At 42.1% G+C, this 20,950-nt stretch overlaps 1 protein-coding gene across 3 annotated transcripts in view; it reads left to right on the plus strand.

Annotated features, from left to right (window-relative positions):
* Window positions 1-20,950, plus strand: part of LOC123995243 (ras-related protein Rab-32-like) — a 30,255-nt gene that overhangs the window by 775 nt on the left and 8,530 nt on the right. Inside the window, exons 1-3 of one of the 3 annotated variants that reach the window (XM_046298705.1) lie at window positions 3,507-3,997; window positions 17,715-17,992; window positions 19,583-19,656. In XM_046298705.1, the coding sequence (XP_046154661.1) occupies window positions 3,967-3,997; window positions 17,715-17,992; window positions 19,583-19,656 (383 nt within the window). In that variant the 5' untranslated portion in view covers window positions 3,507-3,966. Of the gene's footprint in view, window positions 1-3,506; window positions 3,998-17,714; window positions 17,993-19,582; window positions 19,657-20,950 lie in introns of those variants that run through there. The other 2 variants (XM_046298703.1, XM_046298704.1) reach the window with 2 other exon arrangements.

The following is a 20,950-nucleotide window of genomic DNA, read 5'->3' on the forward strand; positions in this document are numbered from 1 at the left end:
TTGGCATCATATTTCTACAGGTTGAGTAAGTTTCAGTTGGCCCAGTCCACATACAGAGTGAGAGAGAGAGACTTAAGAATAGCCTACAGTCTAGTCTGTGGGGTGTTTTCCAAACTCAGTCATGCATGCCAGCACATTTTCTCTGTTCTCTTTCCAGTCTCTCTAACCCTCCATTCTTCTTTTGTCAACCTTATGACAACCCATTTTGTCAACCTTATGACAACCCATTTTGTCAACCTTATGGCAAGTCCTCCATTCAGGATCTCAAAATTAAGATTCTAAAATTAGATTGGGAGGCAGATTGCCACAGGCCACTTGAAACTGTTTACACTGTGTTTAAAACGATCCTCATCACACGTTTGAGTTGTGACTCTGCAAACATTTACAATGGGTTTTGGTTCTATGACCTCAAGGCACTTCACTGCCATATGAGGCCTTACTTCTAGTGGGGGGCATTCGGTCAGGGATTCATGGGAAGAAATCCTCATCATCCATCATCACAATAAATCAATTAGTTTGACTTGAAGGCCAACCTCAGCCTCTTACCATGACCAATACACAGCTCACATGATCCTATATGTAATTATATTTCTTCTCACATATTTCTTCCCCCCCCCCCCAGTCCCAGACACAGACTCTTCTGAACTGACGGTAATGCTATCTGCCAACAGGACTCTCAATGAATGGTTACATTTAGTATTGGCTTCCACTATGAGTCACATGTGAGTCCTTTATTAGGCCAGGCAGGAATACAAGCAGCCATATGGGCACAGCTGACTCTGTTATACACCTAGCAGCTGAGAGAGAGGCTACAAGTTAGTCATTAGCCAGCAGTCACGGTCAGGCCAGGAGTAAAAGCTCTGTGATTCAGTTTTAAAAAGGGGTGTGTGAGAGAGAGAACGGGAGAGGGATCTATTGGTATTATAGCCAATCATGAGGTTGTGGGATTGGGATCAGGACATGCACTGTAGTCTATAACTGTCATGATTTGAATTTGTGAATTACGTTGTGACGGATGTTAAATTTACTATGAATGAGGTTGAATTTGAAACTAGATATAGGACTAGGGAAAACCACTCTGAGGAGACAAGTCTGACTTGTATGGTGGCAGACTGACATGGACAGAGACAGACCGGACACACAGTCTACACAATAAAACAGTCTTCAACAGTCTTTAACCGTCTTTGTGATCTCGTCACACACTGGCAGCGCTATGAGACAGGTTGTCACGACAACCATCGTCTGTCACTAGCTCTGATAGGTGACACCATTGTCTCCAATCGGATGGCGTCACTCCTCCGTGACGCTGGTCCCTCAACTGATCTGTCTTCTAAGACTTTGAACTGACATTCAAATATTGAGCATCCACCATTAAAAAATTGCAAACATCGTTCCAAATTTTTGACTGATCTCGTATGAAATAGGCAGAATAACTATCTTGCTAAATTGTGATTTAATAGTTTGCAATTGTGAGAAAAGAAAAACTAACCAGTGGCTATCTCCTGCACAGACCTGTGCAGGGATGTTGGTCGCCAGTGCAGTGGCTTGGTCAGCTGTGTAGCTAACTGTTGTAGCTAGCTTACTGACATAGATAGCTAGGTAGCTCTTCCATCACTGACATAAAAAGCTTGCTTAGCCTGTTTAAATGACCCTGAAGTTGTAGACGTGCAGCTTATGCACAATTAAGAAACACTGTCGGTTATCAGAAACCAGTCTGTAGATCAGCATGTTTCTCTACGATCGTATTGTTGGGTCAGCTGAGCACAGCAGCTGACTCGGGAGGCTACTGTAATGTCTCGTAGCAGAAGATCATCTGCTTCTTGAAAACCAATACTAATGTAAGCATTAGCACTACTAGCTACAGTAGCTTGCTAGCTAGCTTTTGTTGGAAGATTCAACATTGTGTGTGCAGCAGTAAGTAGGTAGCTAGTTGGTCAGCAGCAGCATTTCACTTAAAGAGGATTTCAGTGACTGGCTCAGCTGTTAGACATGTTTATGCTAGCTTCCGTGCCCATTGTCAAACTTCAGAAATACTGCTATTTGAAGCACAATAATCCTTAGCTAGATGTAAAATGGGGTGACACTTTCTCACCAAAAAAAACATTTTTATTGTTTTAACATAGATTCATTCAAACAGTTTTGAGGCAGAAATGGGGTTCAGCAGACGATGTCACCTAGGTAATATTTTTGAATGTTATGGCAGCCCATTGTCGCCAGACTACTTTTGTCTATCCCATTACCCTTTGCGAGATACGAGACAGTGCAGGCAGAATCGATGTGCTATCTGATGTAAGACAATGAGGTGACACAGAGAGAGTAGGACAGGGTGCAGATACCCACCGGGCATGGGTGTTCGCTCATACCAGGAAAGGCTGCCTCTCACAGCTTGAAAGGAGCTTTGCGGGCAAAACACACACACTTCCTCATTCATATTTACTGATTGTATCATTGCGAGAGACAAGCTGTGAGAGAGAACACACTCACACCCACACAGATATCACATTGGATGAGTTCTGAGGGGGATCACATACACAATTATATACATTATACACACCCTCTCACACACAGACATATACACACCTATACACCAAGGCCTACTCTGGAGACATTGAGGATGACAATGAGTCAGAGAAGAGAAGGAATTAGGGAGAGAAAGTGAGAGTTGTTTTGCCAAGTTTGTAAAATATTTTTAAAAACTTTTATTTAACTAGGCAAGTCAATTAAGAACAAATTCTTATTTACAATGACGGCCTAGGAACAGGGGGTTAACTGTGTTATTAAGAACAGTTAAGCCTTTTAATTGTGCAGAAAAAAGGGGTGGGCTTGTCCTCATGGCAACGATAAGGACCAACCAACGTCAAACCAACATCGTCTTTACTCTCCCATAATGATTACAATCTGGGATGGAATGATGGTAATCAGGGCCGAGTGGAAGATGGATGTACGTTGGAAGTCAGCGTGAAGCCAGGGCCTTGCCCGCCCCTGTGGCCCAGAATAGCTGCCCCTTCTCTGGGCTTGTCTGATCTTGGGGACAGGATAATTACAACCATGAGGTGATGGTGAAGTAAATAAGCCAGCACCTTGTGCCAAGGATTTAGACATCCTGAGAGAAGGGCACTTCACTGGGAGGGGAGGTGAGGAAGGAAAAGCAGAATGGGTGAAAGGGAGGGAGGGGCAATTGTCTAACAAGGGTATTACCATATTACAGTATGGGATTATGTGGCAATGGTCATAGGCTTAAAGACTGTAGAGAGTAACGCTTAGGTTTGCATGCTCCATAGTGCAATGTGACTGTGAATCATGTGGTTTAGTTATGGTCTTTGTTTTACAGCTTCTCCTATGCAACTCACTCTGCATGTTGCAACTTCCTATTGGCCCTAGCTGTCTCGTAATAACCACCATATGTACGGTATCTCTGCCAGAGAAATGTTTGGCTGGCATTTGAATATAATTCTGTGGGGGTTGGTTTATAGCTCCGAGCCTCCAAACAACTAGAAAGGGTCTGTAATGGAAAGCAGCCATTTTATGGGCTCCTGACCAACTCTGCTGTTTTGTGTTTTTTTTTGCGCTAATCACATTTTTGGGGGGACATAATGTTTCCACAATGACCGAAAGAGCTTCTGGACATCAGAACAGCAATCACTAACCTTGATTTGGATGAAGATTTCTACTTCAACGAGTCAGAGGCGCACTTCATACTGCTCACCCCTGACCAGGCCCTAATCCTGTAGACTCAAAAAAGAACAATGCGGTTTAATTGGATAGTCTCGAACGGAGCTTGTCCAGTTTGTTCTCTGGTGATTGTACGTTCGCCAATAGAACTGAGGGTAGAGGCAGTTTATGCACTCACCGTTTCCTCTGCGTGCTCTCCTCTCTTAACAGGACCTGAAGAACTGTAATATACTAGGTTTCTTGGAGTCGTGGCTGAACAAGGACATTGATAATAAACATCTAGGTGGTTTTTCTATGCATCGGCAGGACAGAACATCAGTGTCTGGTAAGGGGGAGAGGTGTGTGTGTCTCTTTGTTAACAGTTGGTGCGCCAGCTCTAATATTAAGGAAGTCTCGAGGTTCTGCTCGTCTGAGTTAGAATACCTCATAATAAGCTGTAGACCATATTATTTACCAAAAGTGTTTTCATCTATATTTTTCTTAGCTGTCGATATACCACCACAAACTGATGCTGGCACTAAGACCGCACTCAATGAGCTGTATAGGGCCAGAAGCCAACAAGGAAATGCTCACCCAGAAGCAGAAGCGTTGGTGATGGCCTGGTGATTTTAATGCAGGAAAACTGAAATCTGTTTTACCTCCTTTCTAACAGCATGTCACCTGTGCAACTAGAGATGAAATAAACTAGATAACTTTCAACCACACACAAACGCATACAAAGCTCTTCCTAGCCCTCCATTTGGAAAATCTGACTATAACTCTATCCTTCCGATTCCTGCTTACAAGCTAAAACTCAAACGGGAAGTACAGTTGAAGTCGGAAGTTTACATACACCTTAGCCAATTACATTTAAACTCAGTTTTTCACAATTCCTGACGTTTAATCCTCGTAAAAATTCCATGTCTTAGGTCAGTTAGGATCACCACTTTATTTTAAGAATGTGAAATGTCAGAATAATAGTGGAGAGATTTATTTCAGCTTTTATTTATTTCATCACATTCCCAGTAGGTCAGAAGTTTGCTACCAAAATACTAATTGAGTGTATGGCTTTAAATTGTTTAACTTGGGTCAAATGTTTCGGGTAGCCTTCCACAAGCTTCCCACAATAAGTTGGGTGAATTTTGACCCATTCCTCCTGACAGAGCTGGTGTAACTGAGTCAGGTTTGTCGGCCTCCTTGCTCGCACACACTTTTTCAGTTCTGCCCACAAATTGTCTTTAAGATTGAGGTCAGGGCTTTGTGATGGCCACTTCAATACCTTTACTTTGTTGTCCTTAAGCCATTTTGCCACAAATTTGGAAGTATGCTTGAGGTCGTTGTCTATTTGGAAGACCCATTTGCGACCAAACTTTAACTTCCTGACTGATGTCTTGAGATGTTGCTTCAATATATGGACATACTTTTCCTGCCTCATGATGCATCTATACATCTCATCTATTTTGTGAAGTGCACCAGTCCCTCCTGCAGCAAAGCACCCCCACAACATGATACTGCACCCCTGTGCTTCACGTTTGGGATGGTGTTCTTCAGCTTGAAAGCCTCATACCTTTTTCCTCCAAACATAAAGTTGGTCATTATGGCCAAACAGTTCTATTTTTGTTTCATCAGACCAGAGGACATTTCTTCAGAAAGTACGATCTTTGTGCCCATGTGCAGTTGCAAACCAGAGTCTGGCTTTTTTATGGCTGGTTTGGAGAAGTGGCTTCTTCCTTGCTGAGTGGCCTTTCAGGTTATGTTGATATAGGACTCGTTTTACTATGGATTAAGATGCTTTTGTACCTTTTTCCTCCAGCATCTTCACAAGGTCCTTTGCTGTTGTTCTGGGATTGATTTGCACATTTTGCACAAAAGTACGTTCATAGTGATACAGATAATTATATGTGAAACAATTTGTCTGTAAACAATTGTTGGAAAATTACTTGTGTCATGCACAAAGTAGTTGTCCTAACCGATTTGCCAAAACTATAGTTTGCTAAGAAGAAATATGTGGAGTGGTTGAAAAACGAGTTTTAATGACTCCAACCTAAGTGTATGTAAACTTCCGACTTCAACTGTATCTACCACCAATTACCTAGTACACCTGTATATTGACTCTGTACTGGTACCGCGTATATAGCCAAGTTAACGTTACTCGTGTATTTATTATTACGTATTTTACTTTTCTTTTTTTCTCTTTTCTTTCTCTGCATTGTTGGGAAGGGCCCGTAAGCATTTTACTGTTAATTTACACCTGTTGTTTATGAAGCATGTCACAAATAAAATTTGATATGGTTTGAATGCAACAGACTGGTGAGACTGTCTCTGTTGCCCCTGCAGCATAAGTCTTGGGCAGTTTCCATGGTAACCCACTCACAGATAGCATCTCAATGGAGACCGTAGAGCAGGAATCAACTACAATCAGCCACGGGCTTTAAAAAACAAAAACATTCTTGAGTTGATGGTCGGGGGGCCGGAAGGTAATTACAAACAATTTGTAGACTGCAAATTGACCGCAAGAATCCCAAACAAATATAGACTTATACAATCATTTCAAACCTTGCTTAAAATTGTATATGATCACGTGTCTCTCTATTATGCATGGGAATACTTAGGAATAGATTTCCAAAATTAAAAGTAATTTAAGCTGATTTCCTGGTGTTTTTGTCTTTTATGTTCAGCAGTATATTTTTTAAAATAAATAATTGCCAAGATTGCCAAGATTCAGCCTATGGCCCGCCAGTTGGAGAACCCTGCCGTAGAGGACTCTGTCTCCTAGGGCGCAGGATGATGAATAGATTCACATTCTGTGTTTCCCTCTCATGAATACAACTCTCACAAGGACCATGGAGAAGAAGTACACACTTTCCATTATGTGTCTGTAGAAAGGAAAGTTGACTTTCCCTCTCTGACTAACACTGCATGACCTAAAGTATCTATAAAGTATGTGGACACCTGCTTGTCGAACATCTCATTCCAAAATCATGGGCAAAAATATGGAGTTGGTTCACCCTTTCCTGCTATAACAGCCTCCACTTTTCTGGGAATGCTTTCCACTATATGTTGGAACATTGCTGCGGGGACAATTAGCCTATCAGAAGCTTCTAAAGTCATGACATAATTTTCTGGAATTTTCCAAGCTGTTTAAAGACACTAAGTTGACTGTGCATGTAAACTTGTGATACAGTGAAATAATCTGTCTGTAAACAATTGTTGGAAAAATTACTTGTAATCATGCACAAAGTAGATGTCCTAAAAGACTTGCCAAAACTATAGTTTGTTCACAAGAAATTTGTGGAGTGGTTGAAAAACAATTTTTATTGACTAACCTAAGTGTATGTAAACTTCCGACTTCAACTGCTGCTACCGAAAAATTATCTGAGGGGAAAAAGTTGGTCACTCAACAACATCATCCTAGCAGCTAGCTAGCTAATGTTAGGTTCTGTGTTTCTAGCTTGCTAAATAATTATATAAGGTCATTTTAGCTTGCCTAGTTATTTAACTAGGCATGTCAGTTAAGAACAAATTCTTATTTACAATGACGGCCTACCTGGGAACAGTGGGATAACTGCCTTGTTCAGGGGTAGAACAACAGATTTTTACCTGGTCAGCTCTGGGATTTGATCCAGCAACCTTTCGGTTACTTCCCAAAGCTCTAACCACTAGGCTACAGCATTTCTGTATGGTGGACTCAATGTCTTGTACTGTAGTTGAGTAGCCAGCCTATGCTACTGCTCAGTTGTTGCTGTAATAGGCCTACATGTTTCTCCTTTGCATGGTGTTTTGATGCAGGTTTAGTTTTTTTGTTATTAATTCTCAAGCTTTAAAAACCGAAGCCAGACTGCAACATTTTAGTAGCCTAGCTAGTACTGTGGTATGTACACTTTCCCTCTACTATGCGCTGTAAACTGGACACATGAAAGCAGCACAATTGAAGTTGAATTCACTGCATCATGCTGTAATTTCATAAACTGTTGACTAATTTATACTGGTTTGTGTGTCCTGTTGTCTATTGTTCTTTAGTAGTGATTTACAATGCATTCAGAAATATTTCAGATCCCTTGACTTTTTCCTCATTTTAAAATTTAGAAAATAGTTTTCAATCTACACGCAATATGCCATAATGACAAAAAGCAAGAACTGGTTTTAATTTATAAATAAAAATGTGATGTCATATATTTACAACCTGTACCCTTGCACATTGACTCAGTTCGGTACTCCTTGTATATAGCCTCCACATTGACTCAGTTCGGTACTCCTTGTATATAGCCTCCACATTGACTCAGTTCGGTACTCCTTGTATATAGCCTCCACATTGACTCAGTTCGGTACTCCTTGTATATAGCCTCCACATTGACTCAGTTCGGTACTCCTTGTATATAGCCTCGTTATTTTGTTTTTATTTTCTACTTTTATTTGATTTAGTAAATATTTTCTTAACTCTATTTCTTGAACTGCATTGTTGGGCTTGTAGGCAAGGGCTTGTAGGTAAGAATTTCACAGTAAGGTCTACCTACACCTGTTGTATTTGGCAGATGTGACAAATACAATTAGATTTTATTGCATTTTCTGTAGGCTACAGCAATGAGCTGTTGGAACCCGAAACATGGCATGGACATTTAGCCTTCAACATGTTTAAACTGTCGGTCCGGTAGGAGATTCGGTCAGTGCTATTAGTGATGTGTATATATATATTATATAGTGCACTGGCTTGCTCATGTGTTTGTGGTTCTGGGAGGAGGGTTATGTGTGCGTGTGGCAACGCACTGCCATTTGGTGTGCAGCATGTTGGCAGTGCTTTCTGTGACTAGTGCAACACTGGCTGTATGGTAGGGGGTAGGGGTCGACCGGTTAATCGGAATGGCTGATTTCAAGTTTTCATAACAATCGGAAATCAGTATTTTTTTGTGTGCCGATTTAAAAATAATTAATTAATTTTTTGGAAATGTAATTAAAATTTTGTACAACTTTATTTAACTAGGCAAGTCAGTTAAGAACACAGTGGCAGAAAGACAGATTTTCACCTTGTCAGCTCGGGGGATCCAATCTTGCAACTTTACAGTTAACTAATCCAACGCAATAACGACCTGCCTCTCTCTCGTTGCACTCAAGGAGACTGCCTGTTACGCAGATGCAGTAAGCCAAGATAAATTGCTAGCTAGCATTAAACTTATCTTATAAAAAACAATCAATCATAATCACTAGTTAACTACACATGGTTGATGATATTACTAGATATTATCTAGCGTGTCCTGTGTTGCATATAATCTGACTGAGCATACAAGTATCTAAGTATCTGACTAAGCAGTGGTAGGCAGAAGCAGGCGCATAAACATTCATTCAAACAGCACTTTAGTGAGTTTTGCCAGCAGCTCTTCCTTATGCGTCAAGCATTGCGCTATTTATGACTTCAAACCTATCAACTCCCGAGATGAGGCTGGTGTGACCGAAGTGAAATGGCTGGCTAGTTAGCGCGCGCTAATAGCGTTTCAAACTTCACTCGCTCTGAGCCTTGGGGTGGTTGTTTCCCTTGCTCTGCATGGGTGGCTCTTCGATGTGGTGGCTGCTGTCGTTGTGTTGCTGGTTCGAGCCCAGCGAGGAGCGAGGAGAGGGACGGAAGCTATACTGTTACACTGGCAATACTAAAGTGCCTATAAGAACATCCAATAGTTGTTGTTAGGCTCAAAAGGCCTCAAGTTTGCCCAGATTTCCACCAATTTTTCAACCTTTGTATTGGTCATCCTGTTGCGTGCCTTGGTGTGTGTGTGTTCCCAAACAAGGACCAGTTGCGTTCTGAGGCGGCTGATATTGGTGGGATTTGGAGGATGATGGAGGCAACAGGGAAAAGAGCCTCAGATCCACAAAGTCCCTTCCACCAGGTGGCTGATGAGATATGTTGGCACGACTGCCATATTGCATCTCCATCCCAAAGCCCTTGCTTGGAAGTGTAATTACAGACTGCCAAGAACCTTGCCCTCATCCAGGCCAAGGTGGCGAGATGCAGTAGTGATCGCACCATAGGCCTTGTTGATCTCTGTACCAAACAGGATGCTCTTGCCAGCATACTTGGGGTCCAACATGTACGCTGCGGCATGTATGGGTTTCAGGCAGAAGTCTTCACGCTTTTGGATTTATTTCAGAACTGCAGTTTCCTCTGCTTGGAGCAACAGTGAAGTGGGCTGGGCACTATGGATTTCTTCTCTTACATCTGCAAGCAGAGTCTGAACATCAGACAGGATGGCATCGTCTCCCTTAATCCCTAAAATGGCTACTGCTATAGGTTTCAGGAGTTTCAGGCTGCTTACCACTCTCTCCCAAAATACATCATCCAGGAGGATCCTCTCAATGGGGCTCTCCATGTCGGCAGACTGTGATTTGGCCATTTCTTGGAGAGGCTCTTTCCCCTCCAGGAGAATGTCAAACATGATGACAACACCACCCCAACAGGTGTTGCTGGGCGGCTTCAATGTGGTGCTCTTATTTATCTCACTTTGCTTGGTGAGGTAGATTGCTGCTATAACTTGATGACCGTTTACATACCTAACCATTTCCTTGGCTCTCTTGTAGAGTGTATCCATTGTTTTCAGTGCCATTATGTTCTTGAGGAGCAGATTCAATCCATGAGAAGCACAGCCAATGAATGTGAGGGTAGGACTCCTTCACTTTTGACCACTTTAGACAGAACATGAAGCAGCCTTCATGTTTGCAGCATTGTCTGTCACCAGTGCAAATACCTTCTGTGGTCCAAGGTCATTGATGACTGCCTTCAGCTCATCTACAGTGTAGAGACCGGTGTGTCTGTTGTCCCTTGTGTCTGTGCTTTTGTAGAATACTGGTTGAGGGGTGGAGATGATGTAGTTAATTATTTCTTGCCCACAAACATACAACCACCCATCAGAGATGATTGTCTGCTTTCTCTATGATTTGCTTGACCTTCACTTGAAATCTGTTGAACTCTGCATCCAATGAGTAGATAAAGCACGTCTGGTTGGAGGGGTGTATGCTGGGCAAAGAACAGTCAGAAATCTCTTCCAAAACTCATTGCCTGTGAGCATCAGGGTTGAACCAGTTGCATACACAGCTCGAGCAAGACATTCTTCAGCATTTCTCTTGACTACATTGAGTCAACAAAAACTTCTGATTCCGGGAGGATCATGAGCTGTTGCTATCGATAAGGTATCTTATTCATTATTTTCACCTCCAATAGAAGTAGAGGGACTTTTGTCAGAAGGTTGCTTGTTGTGAGTGCTGAGGGAACTTTCTGCCTTGGTCAGATGATTCTGCATCTTTGTTTCATTCTTCATATTTGGCACAGTATTTGCAAATGTACACAGCTTTTACTTCAATATTAGCTGCAGTGAAATGTCTCCACACATCAGATAATGCCCGTGGCATTTTCCTGTAAAGATTAGAAGAATGAGTAATGTTAGAAAATATTTAAACACACTTTGCTTTAGGTTACTATTTACTAGTTAACAAAAAATCATGTACGTCATATAAAATATATTCACTCCACCCAGTATTGTAATCAGAATTTACCAGAAAGCATGTAGTCCTTGGCTCAGACAGTGTAGTAGTGTGGGCTCAATAGCATCTCATTAGTGTGCAAGATCTTGAGAATCAGCTGTAGATGTGATGGAAGAATACACTGTGCATGCAGAGGGTTGCAATTCCATTGAATTGGGGATAGTTTAACTAAAATATGCCTCAAGACCTAAAATTGCCTTATGTGTGTCCCACAAAAAAGGCTCACTGTAATAACTTCTTTGATGAATTTAAGCAAAATTCCCCAAATTCCCGGGCTCAACTTTCCATGGAAAATATACCGGAAAGTTTCTAACCCTTTGCAACCCTAAGTGTTATCCTGTTAACAATGTTGAATTGCAGCCTACATTGAAGTAATGCCATCAGGGATTAGAGCTATTTACAAGACTGCCTTGGAGGTTGCATAATAGATAGATAGCAATTCATCTATTGTCTAACCATTGAACCTCATCCTGCCTCGAATGGCCAAACACCTCAGCACAAACTAAAATCATCACTATGGTGTATTGAACGCTTTAATCAATCTCTATGAATCGTTTTGACCCCCCCCCCCCCGGGAGGGGGAGGGCTACTAGTCTGGCTAGCACTTAACTAGAAGTCCTCCTGACTTCAGAGTTTTGCAAGGCTGTTTTGATGTTGTCGGCATGATGCATTGATAATGAAGGGGGCTGTGATTTTACATGATGATTCTCCTTTGTGTCTTTCTCAATCCATCAGGCACAGCCACATACAGCCTCCAAGTGCTGCCCCCTTCCATTACAACTGTTGGATTTTCAATTCCAAGCAACGAGAGGTCTCAATGTTTGAGAGAACCAATCAATGTGTCCGCTCAATTTCTGAACAAATATTGCATTAACAAACAGTCTTCTGTCCAGACCAGTGAGTCACAGCTCTTCCTCGCTGTGTGGTCACATGGGTTGTGTGAGCAAGGCTAGAGGTCTACCCCAGCAGAATAGCAACGCGTACATATCGAACACACCATCTGAGTGGCACTGAATATTGAGCCAGGTGTTGAAGGAAAAAAGTTAATTTCCTTCTGACATCGTCTTCCCTAAGCATCTTACCTCCTTTTATGATTGCATTGAAGAAATCAATTTCCAATGGCTTTCAATAAAGTGAAGCTTATTAAGTCGGCTCCAGGTTGATTCCATGCCAGCATGACACCTTCAGTCTGTAGGTACAAACCTTTTTCATTCAAAGCAATTGATGAGCACCAGTGTTGCTACTCATCTGCCAATCAGGGATCTGGCTTCCCTTGTTACAAGTTACATTCACAAAGAAGTACAGAATTATAGGTTATAGATGCAGGCACAAAGGGTAATTGGGGGGCATCAGGTGCAAACTCTTAATTAATTAATTGCCTTAAGTGTCTACTCACTTCGATACATTATATATTTATGAGAGCTGTCCACAAAGGACCTCCGTATCGGCCGTTCTTAAATGTGTGGGGCTAACTCATAAATTATATGCAAAATATGATATGGACACTGTCCTTGAACAATGGTCTAAATTTGGCCTGTAGGAAGGAGGTAATCTAGTTTAAAACGTGTGGGGATACAGAGTTGAATTTATATATTCACATGGCTTCTCTTTGGAGTAATTTGTTATAATCAACTCCTCTGCTTGGTGGATTTTTTAAAAATCAAGACTCAACACAATTAATGATTAGAGTGATTTTGTTCTCTGAAGTGTTTCACACCACGGTGTACTTTCAAGGCGCGGGATGTTTTTCCAATATAAATCTTATTGCAAGAACATTGTCAAATATGAATTACTACTTTAGTAGTGAAAGTTATACATTACTTTAACTCAGGTCCTAGAAGTCTGTGGGCATACAAGTACATTTTGTTATGATCCTACATGAGGTACATGATCTACCTGAGAAACATCCTTTTATGAATGTCTCTTTTCTCTCTCTGACCAAATCTGATCAAACCAATATGTTTGGTAGATTTCTTGATCGTTTTCTAGGTAAATAGAAGGTGGATTCTGGATGGCAGAATGCAAAGAGGAGTCTGATAGTATATGCCAGTGCTTATTGACGAAGACGTGATGCCATTACGGCTGTCATTGAGAGTAAGTAAACAGTTTACAGAAAATGGTTTCTTTTGGTTTTTGTTGAGATTTATTAAGTAACTGGCTTCAGTTCAAGCTTTTCACTTGTTTTGGAGCTTCATCAAGCCAGGTCTCGGGGTGTCCTCGAGCTGAAATGCTCAAGGAGAGAATTCTTATTGTCCATCGTATTCTTCCTCTGTGTCACAGATATGCAATGCAGTCTATGAAGTTGGCTGACTAGTAAGTAAACCTATTTTTAGGGGGAGAGGATGGTACAGTAACTATCATCTGTCAGTATGGTATTTTCATCTGTAGGTTTTCTGTAGTATTTAGAGATTATACATTTCTTAGGTTACAAAAAAGGGACAGGTTTGATATTCTTTTCCATAGTGAAGGAAATTGATTGTACCCTAGAGTTAATATAGTTAAGAGATTCATTTTAATTTAATTTCGGATCCCGTCCAGATCATAAAGAAATCGTCTACATCAGGGGTGGGAAAAACTTCAGTCCGCAGGGGCCTGATTGGTGTCACACTTTTGCCCCAGTCCCAGCTAACACACCTGATTCCAATAATCAACTAATCATGATCTTCAGTTTAGAATGCAATTTGTTTAATCAGTTGTGGATGCTAGGGTGTGGACAGAGTGTGACACCACTCCTGCCATGAGGACTAGAGTTGCCAATGTCTGGTCTATAGCGGGTCCAATATTTGACATGCTCTTTGTATGGATTATTTTCATACATTTAAATCCAAAGAGATTTGCGCAATTAGGGGCTAATGGGGTTCCCTTCGCTGTTCCAAAGGTCTGTTGGTAGTAATATTAGTCAAATACAAAATCGTTTTTAGTGAGCACTAGTTGCGCTAGTTCAATTATATAATTTGAAGGCACAAGGCATCCGTGGTCAGATAGGAAGAATTTGAGGATCTCCATCATTCGTAATATTGGTGTATAATGATGAGACACCGAGTGACTGGCCAATTTCCTTAATTAATTACTGGTATACTTTGTTATTTCGATATAAAGTCAGTCTTTTAAACAGGATGGCAACTGCATGTTGGAAGAATGTTAAACTTTCTTTTTACATTTGTATCACACATCTTTTTGAAAATCATTCAAGTTTGTCCGACACACTGAATTCTTCCACTGCTATATCTATCGCTACATCTGCCATCATTGAAGTCGTTTGTGTTGACGAGGGGCATTGTACAAAACTGTTAACAGCGATCGAATCGTCTAACCAATCAGAGTATCAGAATTTTCAAAACGTTGCTTTTACTTACGTGTGTTCTGGCTCTGGTCCAACCCATCAGTTTCTGGGACCAATCAGACAATCCATTTTCCCATTCACTGTTTTGGTGGTGCTCATAAAATGCATCAGAAGTTTAAAAGTAGCAGAGATCTCACTGTAGTCTGACTACAGTGAATAGAGAGAGACAAGCCCATGTGCAGGGAACATTTCATAACCTCTTACTTGACTTTTGCACAGTGGTGAAAAGAGGAAGAACAATGAAAAGGAGAGTTTCACTGCTTTGTTGTCACTCACAACCTGGAGACAGGTTCACATACTATACATACCAAACTTAGAAAGTTAGGTTTTTGCGAAAACAGATTTCTAAAGTTCGGTATTTACAGTATGTGAACCTGTTTTGAGGTTGGGAGTGAAAACCACATAAAATCGAATCAAAATGTTTTGTCACATGCGCCGAATACAACATGCTCTTCTCAACAATGCAGAGTACAAAAAAATTGTAACTCAGAGGAAAAGCATACACAAGAATGGGGCTATACAGAATGGGGCGATATGTAGCAGTACCAGATCAATGTGCAAGAGGGGTATGATGTATTGGCGTGGTAAAGTGACTAGGCATCAGGATAGTGACTAGGCATCAGGATAGGTAATAATAAGAGAGTAGTAGCCTTCAGAAGCTTCTCAATGTACCAATCCTCTCGTCTCTCGTCTCTCCTCAACAAATAGCTGACATTTTGAAAGTATTAGAGTACCTCTGATGTGTGTGGTAATTGATATATATTTACATTTTTTTTTTTTTTTACTGAATCATCTGCTTCTCTGAGTCTTATTTGGTAAATGCTTTGTTTTCTAAAGTTGTTGCCAGCAGGCATGCCAGCTAAAGTAGTTAGGCAGGCTAGCTACTCTAACTTGATTGATAGCCTGAAATGGCTTCTTGGTAAGTAGTTATGAGGTTGGTACATTGGCAGTCTCTGGGCAGCTAAAGCCAACTTCATTAAATGTCTAGGTGGCTAGTGGTATTACAGAGAAACGACAACATTTTTACATTAAAAAAAAATGTATATATTAAAAAGGACATCTGAGGGCTTGACACCTGTTTTAGTTAGCCTTTAAAATAAAGTGATACCTGAGAAATATGCTCGGAAAACGTTTAATAAAGTGAGGTTTTTTATTTCTGTATTCCTCTTCTAAGACTTCTCTTGGATCTCTGGGCACCAAAAGGCCTGGAAATTGAATCCTTTATTTCAATCCATCATCTCGCCTTCCCACTGTGCCGTGTCCCTAGTGAATTCACCTGGGGTTAAACCGACTAAATTTAGACCCTCAATTATGAGCAATTACTGAGCAGGCCTGTAGGCCCCTCAGTGTATTGACTCACACCCGCACTGCGACACGCAGTTTCCAAACGTAGCTGTGTAAGTACCTGTAATGAAGTGAAACTGCAGGGGGAGAAACTGCCGTCACGGTTCCTGAAACAGCTCTCTTTATTCAGTGTTTAACTTGGATGCAGTGGAGACTAGTTCTGTGCAGTGAGGTGAGCTACTCCTCATTCTTTAATTGGATTGTGTGCAGCAGCAATGCCCATTTCTGTTGTAACTTACATGTTTTCAGACAGTGCAACCATTTTCTAAACACTGCCACGGCATTATCCTTCTAATTTGATGTCCACATTCCAACACAAAGTTATTTCTTGGATGGTCATTTTAGAATTAGGTGAGTGGGTAACCGTGAGTGGGTAACCGTGAGTGGGTAACCGTGAGTGGGTAACCGTGAGTGGGTAACCGTGAGTGGGTAACCGTGAGTGGGTAACCGTGAGTGGGTAACCGTGAGTGGGTAACCGTGAGTGGGTAACCGTGAGTGGGTAACCGTGAGTGGGTAACCGTGAGTGGGTAACCGTGAGTGGGTAACCGTGAGTGGGTAACCGTGAGTGGGTAACCGTGAGTGGGTAACCGTGAGTGGGTAACCGTGAGTGGGTAACCGTGAGTGGGTAACCGTGAGTGGGTAACCGTGAGTGAGTGAGTGAGTGAGTGAGTGAGTGAGTGAGTGAGTATATATTAGGATCTGGCTAAAAATACTTGGTTGTGAGGTCTGGGGCGGTCAATTTTGGATTTAGATAGGAGAATCATCCTCATATTATTGAGTACAACCCATGATCCATGTCAACTAAAGACTGCAGATCGAAATCTTATGCATGCAAATTGTAAATCAATGCCGCAGGCTTTTGGCCATTTATTATCAGGGTTTGCATTTTCACTCCTCTCTGAGATTAATAGCTAATACACAGACTGATAATATGGCTATGGAATAATAGTCTTGCCATCGTTGTGACTGTATTTTGAGTAGTGCCTTGCTTAGATTGGTAGTGACACCCAGTATCCTGGTGGTAATTCCACTTGCTTTCACTTTGTAAAGCATCATTCCAGATTTCTCCCAGTAAGAGGAGAGAATGGGTTCATTATCGAGGAGGCAGATTTCTTCCTTGGCTTGAGGCTTTGGATTAGAGTCATGACAAACTAGAAAAAGTGGGTCAAGATCCGTTTTGGTCATTTGGTGGGGAAGGGGAACCAAAATGAAGGCAAAACACTACTCTCACACAGCACTTTAGAGCAGGAGAATAAAATATGTTTGTCTTCTGAATGACTTTTACCTTCCTCTGTCATCTGATGAAACACTGGCAAATCCTCACTCAGTTTTATATCCATGTCTAAAACATGTACATATTCCTGGTAAACTGGGCTAATTCTCCCCAAACTGGCACCTTTAAATGTCTCAAATGGGAGTGTGGTGAGTGATTTTAGTGGAGTAATCGATCTCACAAGTGGTCCTTGTTGTGCTGTACTCACTGCGCTGGGTAATGGGGCCTGTGGAATCTCCTGTCACAGGCCTATCTGTGTGTGTACAGAAGGAACAGACCCTGCTTTGCTGCCTCATTAGCAACACTCAAAGGCTAAGTTGCTTCCACCCCTCTATAGGCTCCTGTGTTTTGTACATTCAGAGGTCTTGTTTTTTCCTTGAATCTTTCTGATGTCCTCTGCCTATGGGCTAACAGAATCTCTGCATCTGGTAACCCATTGAGCATTTGACCCAACAGCCTTTTCTTTACTAACTAGTCCATCTCCTTAGTTACTTTGACGCAGGCCTACTAGGTTTAATTGTGTACTGTACCATTGACCCATTGAGTTACTGATCGTGTTGCTTCCCTGTCCCCATGCAGGCCAGGAGCGATTTGGGAACATGACGCGGGTGTACTATAAGGAGGCGGTGGGGGCATTCGTGGTGTTTGACGTGACGAGGGGCTCCACGTTTGAGGCCGTGTCCAAATGGAAACACGACTTGGACAGCAAGGTGAAACTGGCCAATGGGAGCCCTATCCCCTCAGTGCTGCTGGCCAATAAGTGTGACCAGAAAAATGAGACCTCCAACAACACTTCCCTCATGGACAACTTCTGTAAAGAGACTGGCTTCCTGGGCTGGTTCGAGACCTCGGCCAAGGTAAGACATGCACACACACAGACACACAAATATGCCTACACCATAAGACTATAACACAGTGGTGGCTGGTGGTACTCTAAATGGGGAGGACAGGCTCATAGTAATGGCTGGAATGGAATGGTTTCAAACACTGGGTTTCCATTTGTTTGATACTATTACATTCACTCCATTCCAGACATTATTATGAGCAGTCCTCCTCTGACTAGCCTCCTCTGCTATAACAGTGTGCTTTGTTGGCATTAGATCTCCCCTAGTCAGGAAGCATTAACTACAGTGATAGTACTACAAGTACTATTATTGCTAGTGTGTGTTTTTTATCAGCTTGAATGGAAGGTAAATATAGGTCTTTGTTTCCAAGGTTGTTTCCTAATGTTTTACAGGTTTGCTTTTCAGTTTAAAAAAAAGAAAAAAAAAGAAAGTTGATTGTCAAATAAAGTCTTATTGGTCACATGCGCCGAAGACAACAGGTATTCCTTTTGTTCGATTCATTTCAAATAAATTCACCTTACCATGAAATGCTTACTTTTACAAGCCCTTTACTAACATTGCAGTAAAATAGAGTTAAATAGAGTTAAGGAAATATTTATTAAATAAACTAAAGTTTTAAAAAAAAGGTTACAAGAAAATTACATGAATTACATAACAATAACGATGGGGTACCGGTACCGAATCAATGTGCGGGGGTACAGGTTAGTCAAGGTAATTTGTAAAGTGACTATTTATAGATAATAAACAGCGAGTAGTAGCAGTGTAAAAACAAAGGGAGGAGGGGGGGGGGGTGTCAATGTAAATAGTCCAGGTCGTGGTGATCACAGTCTTATGGCTTGGGAGTAGACGCTGTTTAGAAGCCTCTTGGACCTAGACTTGGCGCCCCGGTACCACTTGCCGTGCGGTAGCAGATAGAACAGTCTATGACTTGGGTTACTGGAGACTGACAAATTTTGGGCCTTCCTCTGACCATACCTTATCTAAGTTCTGTTATACTCAGACATGATTCAAACAGTTTTAGAAACTTCAGAGTGTTTTCTATCCTAATAATATGCATATCGTATATTCTTGGCATGAGTAGCAGAAAGTTGAAATTGTGCACGCTATTTATCCAAAAGTGAAAATGCTGCCCCCTATACCTTAAGAAGTTAATTGGGGTGTATTTGGCCCTCCTTTTCCTATAGTCCACGATCAGCTCCTTTGTCTTGCTCACATTGAGGGAGAGGTTGTTTTCACCAGCTGTCTATAGGCTGTCTCATCGTTCTCGGTGATCAGGCCGACCACTGTTTTGTCATCAGCAAACTTAATGATGGTGTTGGAGTTGTGCTTGGCCACGCAGTCGTGGGTGAACAGGGAGTACAGGAGGAGACTAAGCACCCACCCCTGAGGAGCCCAAGTGTTGAGGATCAGCATGGCAGATGTGTTGTTTCCTACCCTTATCACCTGGGGGGTGTCCGTCAGGAAGTCCAGGATCCAGTTGTAGAGGGAGGGGTTTAGTCCCAGGGTCCTTAGCTTAGTGATGAGCTTCGTGGGCACTATGGTGTTGAATGCTGAGCTGTAGTCAATGAACAGCATTCTGACATAGGCCTTCCTTTTGTCCAGGTGGGAAAAGGCAGTGTGGAACATCGAACACTGAATAGATGGGGAAAAATCAAAGGCAAGAATAGCATGAAAAGATAATGTAACACATGTGTTAAGTCACTGGTGGTTTAAGCCCTGACTGGGGGGAGTTAAATCAAAATATTTGATAGCAGTACTCCTCGTGCTACCAAATCTAACTATTTGTATTATGGGTCATTGTGCTGTTGAAAGGAGCAGAGTTGGGAAACACAAGCATACCCCACCGTGCCATGCTGAGCACTTTTAGTTAGGAGAGACAGAAGCATACCCCACCGTGCCACGCTGAGCACTTTTAGTTAGGAGAGACAGAAGCATACCCCACTGTGCCACGCTGAGCACTTTTAGTTAGGAGAGACAGAAGCATACCCCACCGTGCCATGCTGAGCACTTTTAGTTAGGAGAGACAGAAGCATACCCCACCGTGCCACGCTGAGCACTTTTAGTTAGGAGAGACAGAAGCATACCCCACCGTGCCACGCTGAGCACTTTTAGTTAGGAGAGACAGAAGCATACCCCACCGTGCCACGCTGAGCACTTTTAGTTAGGAGAGACAGAAGCATACCCCACCGTGCCACACTGAGCACTTTTAGTTAGGAGAGACAGAAGCATACCCCACCGTGCCACGCTGAGCACTTTTAGTTAGGAGAGACAGAAGCATACCCCAATTTCCATGCGTGCCACGCTGAGCACTTTTAGTTAGGAGAGACAGAAAATGTGCAATACCCTACCGTGCCACGCTGAGCACTTTTAGTTAGGAAAATAACAGAGACAGAAGCATACCCCACCGTGCCAAGCTGAGCACTTTTAGTTAGGAGAGACACAAGCATACCCCACCGTTTTGGGTCCTTGTTGCCAACTTTGTGACTGATTCTTCAACATTATTCCCACTAATCTGCTGATATTGAGTGGAATCCATGCGACCCTCAACTTTAACAAGATTCCCAGTACCGGCACTGGCCACACAGCCCCACAGCATGATGGAACCCCCGTTTTACTCTGGGTAGCAGGTGTTTTACTTGGAACGCTGTGTTCTTTTTCCGCCATGCACAACGTCCCTTGTTATGACCAAATAACTCAACCTTTGTTTCATCAGTCCACAGCACCTTATTCCAAAATGAAGCTGGCTTGTCCAGATGTGCGTTTGCATACCTCAAGTGACTCTGTTTGTGGCCTGTGTGCAGAAAAGGCTTCTTCCGCATCACTCTCCCATACAGCTTCTCCTTGTGCAAAGTGCGCTGAATTGTTGAACGAAGAAAAGTGACTCCATCTTCAGCAAGATGATGTTGTAGGTCTTTGGAGGTGGTCTGTGGGCTGTTTTTGAGCGTTCTCACCATCCTTCGTCTTTGCCTC

Source organism: Oncorhynchus gorbuscha, linkage group LG14 (genome assembly GCF_021184085.1).
Source record: "Oncorhynchus gorbuscha isolate QuinsamMale2020 ecotype Even-year linkage group LG14, OgorEven_v1.0, whole genome shotgun sequence".
NCBI lineage: Eukaryota > Metazoa > Chordata > Actinopteri > Salmoniformes > Salmonidae > Oncorhynchus > Oncorhynchus gorbuscha.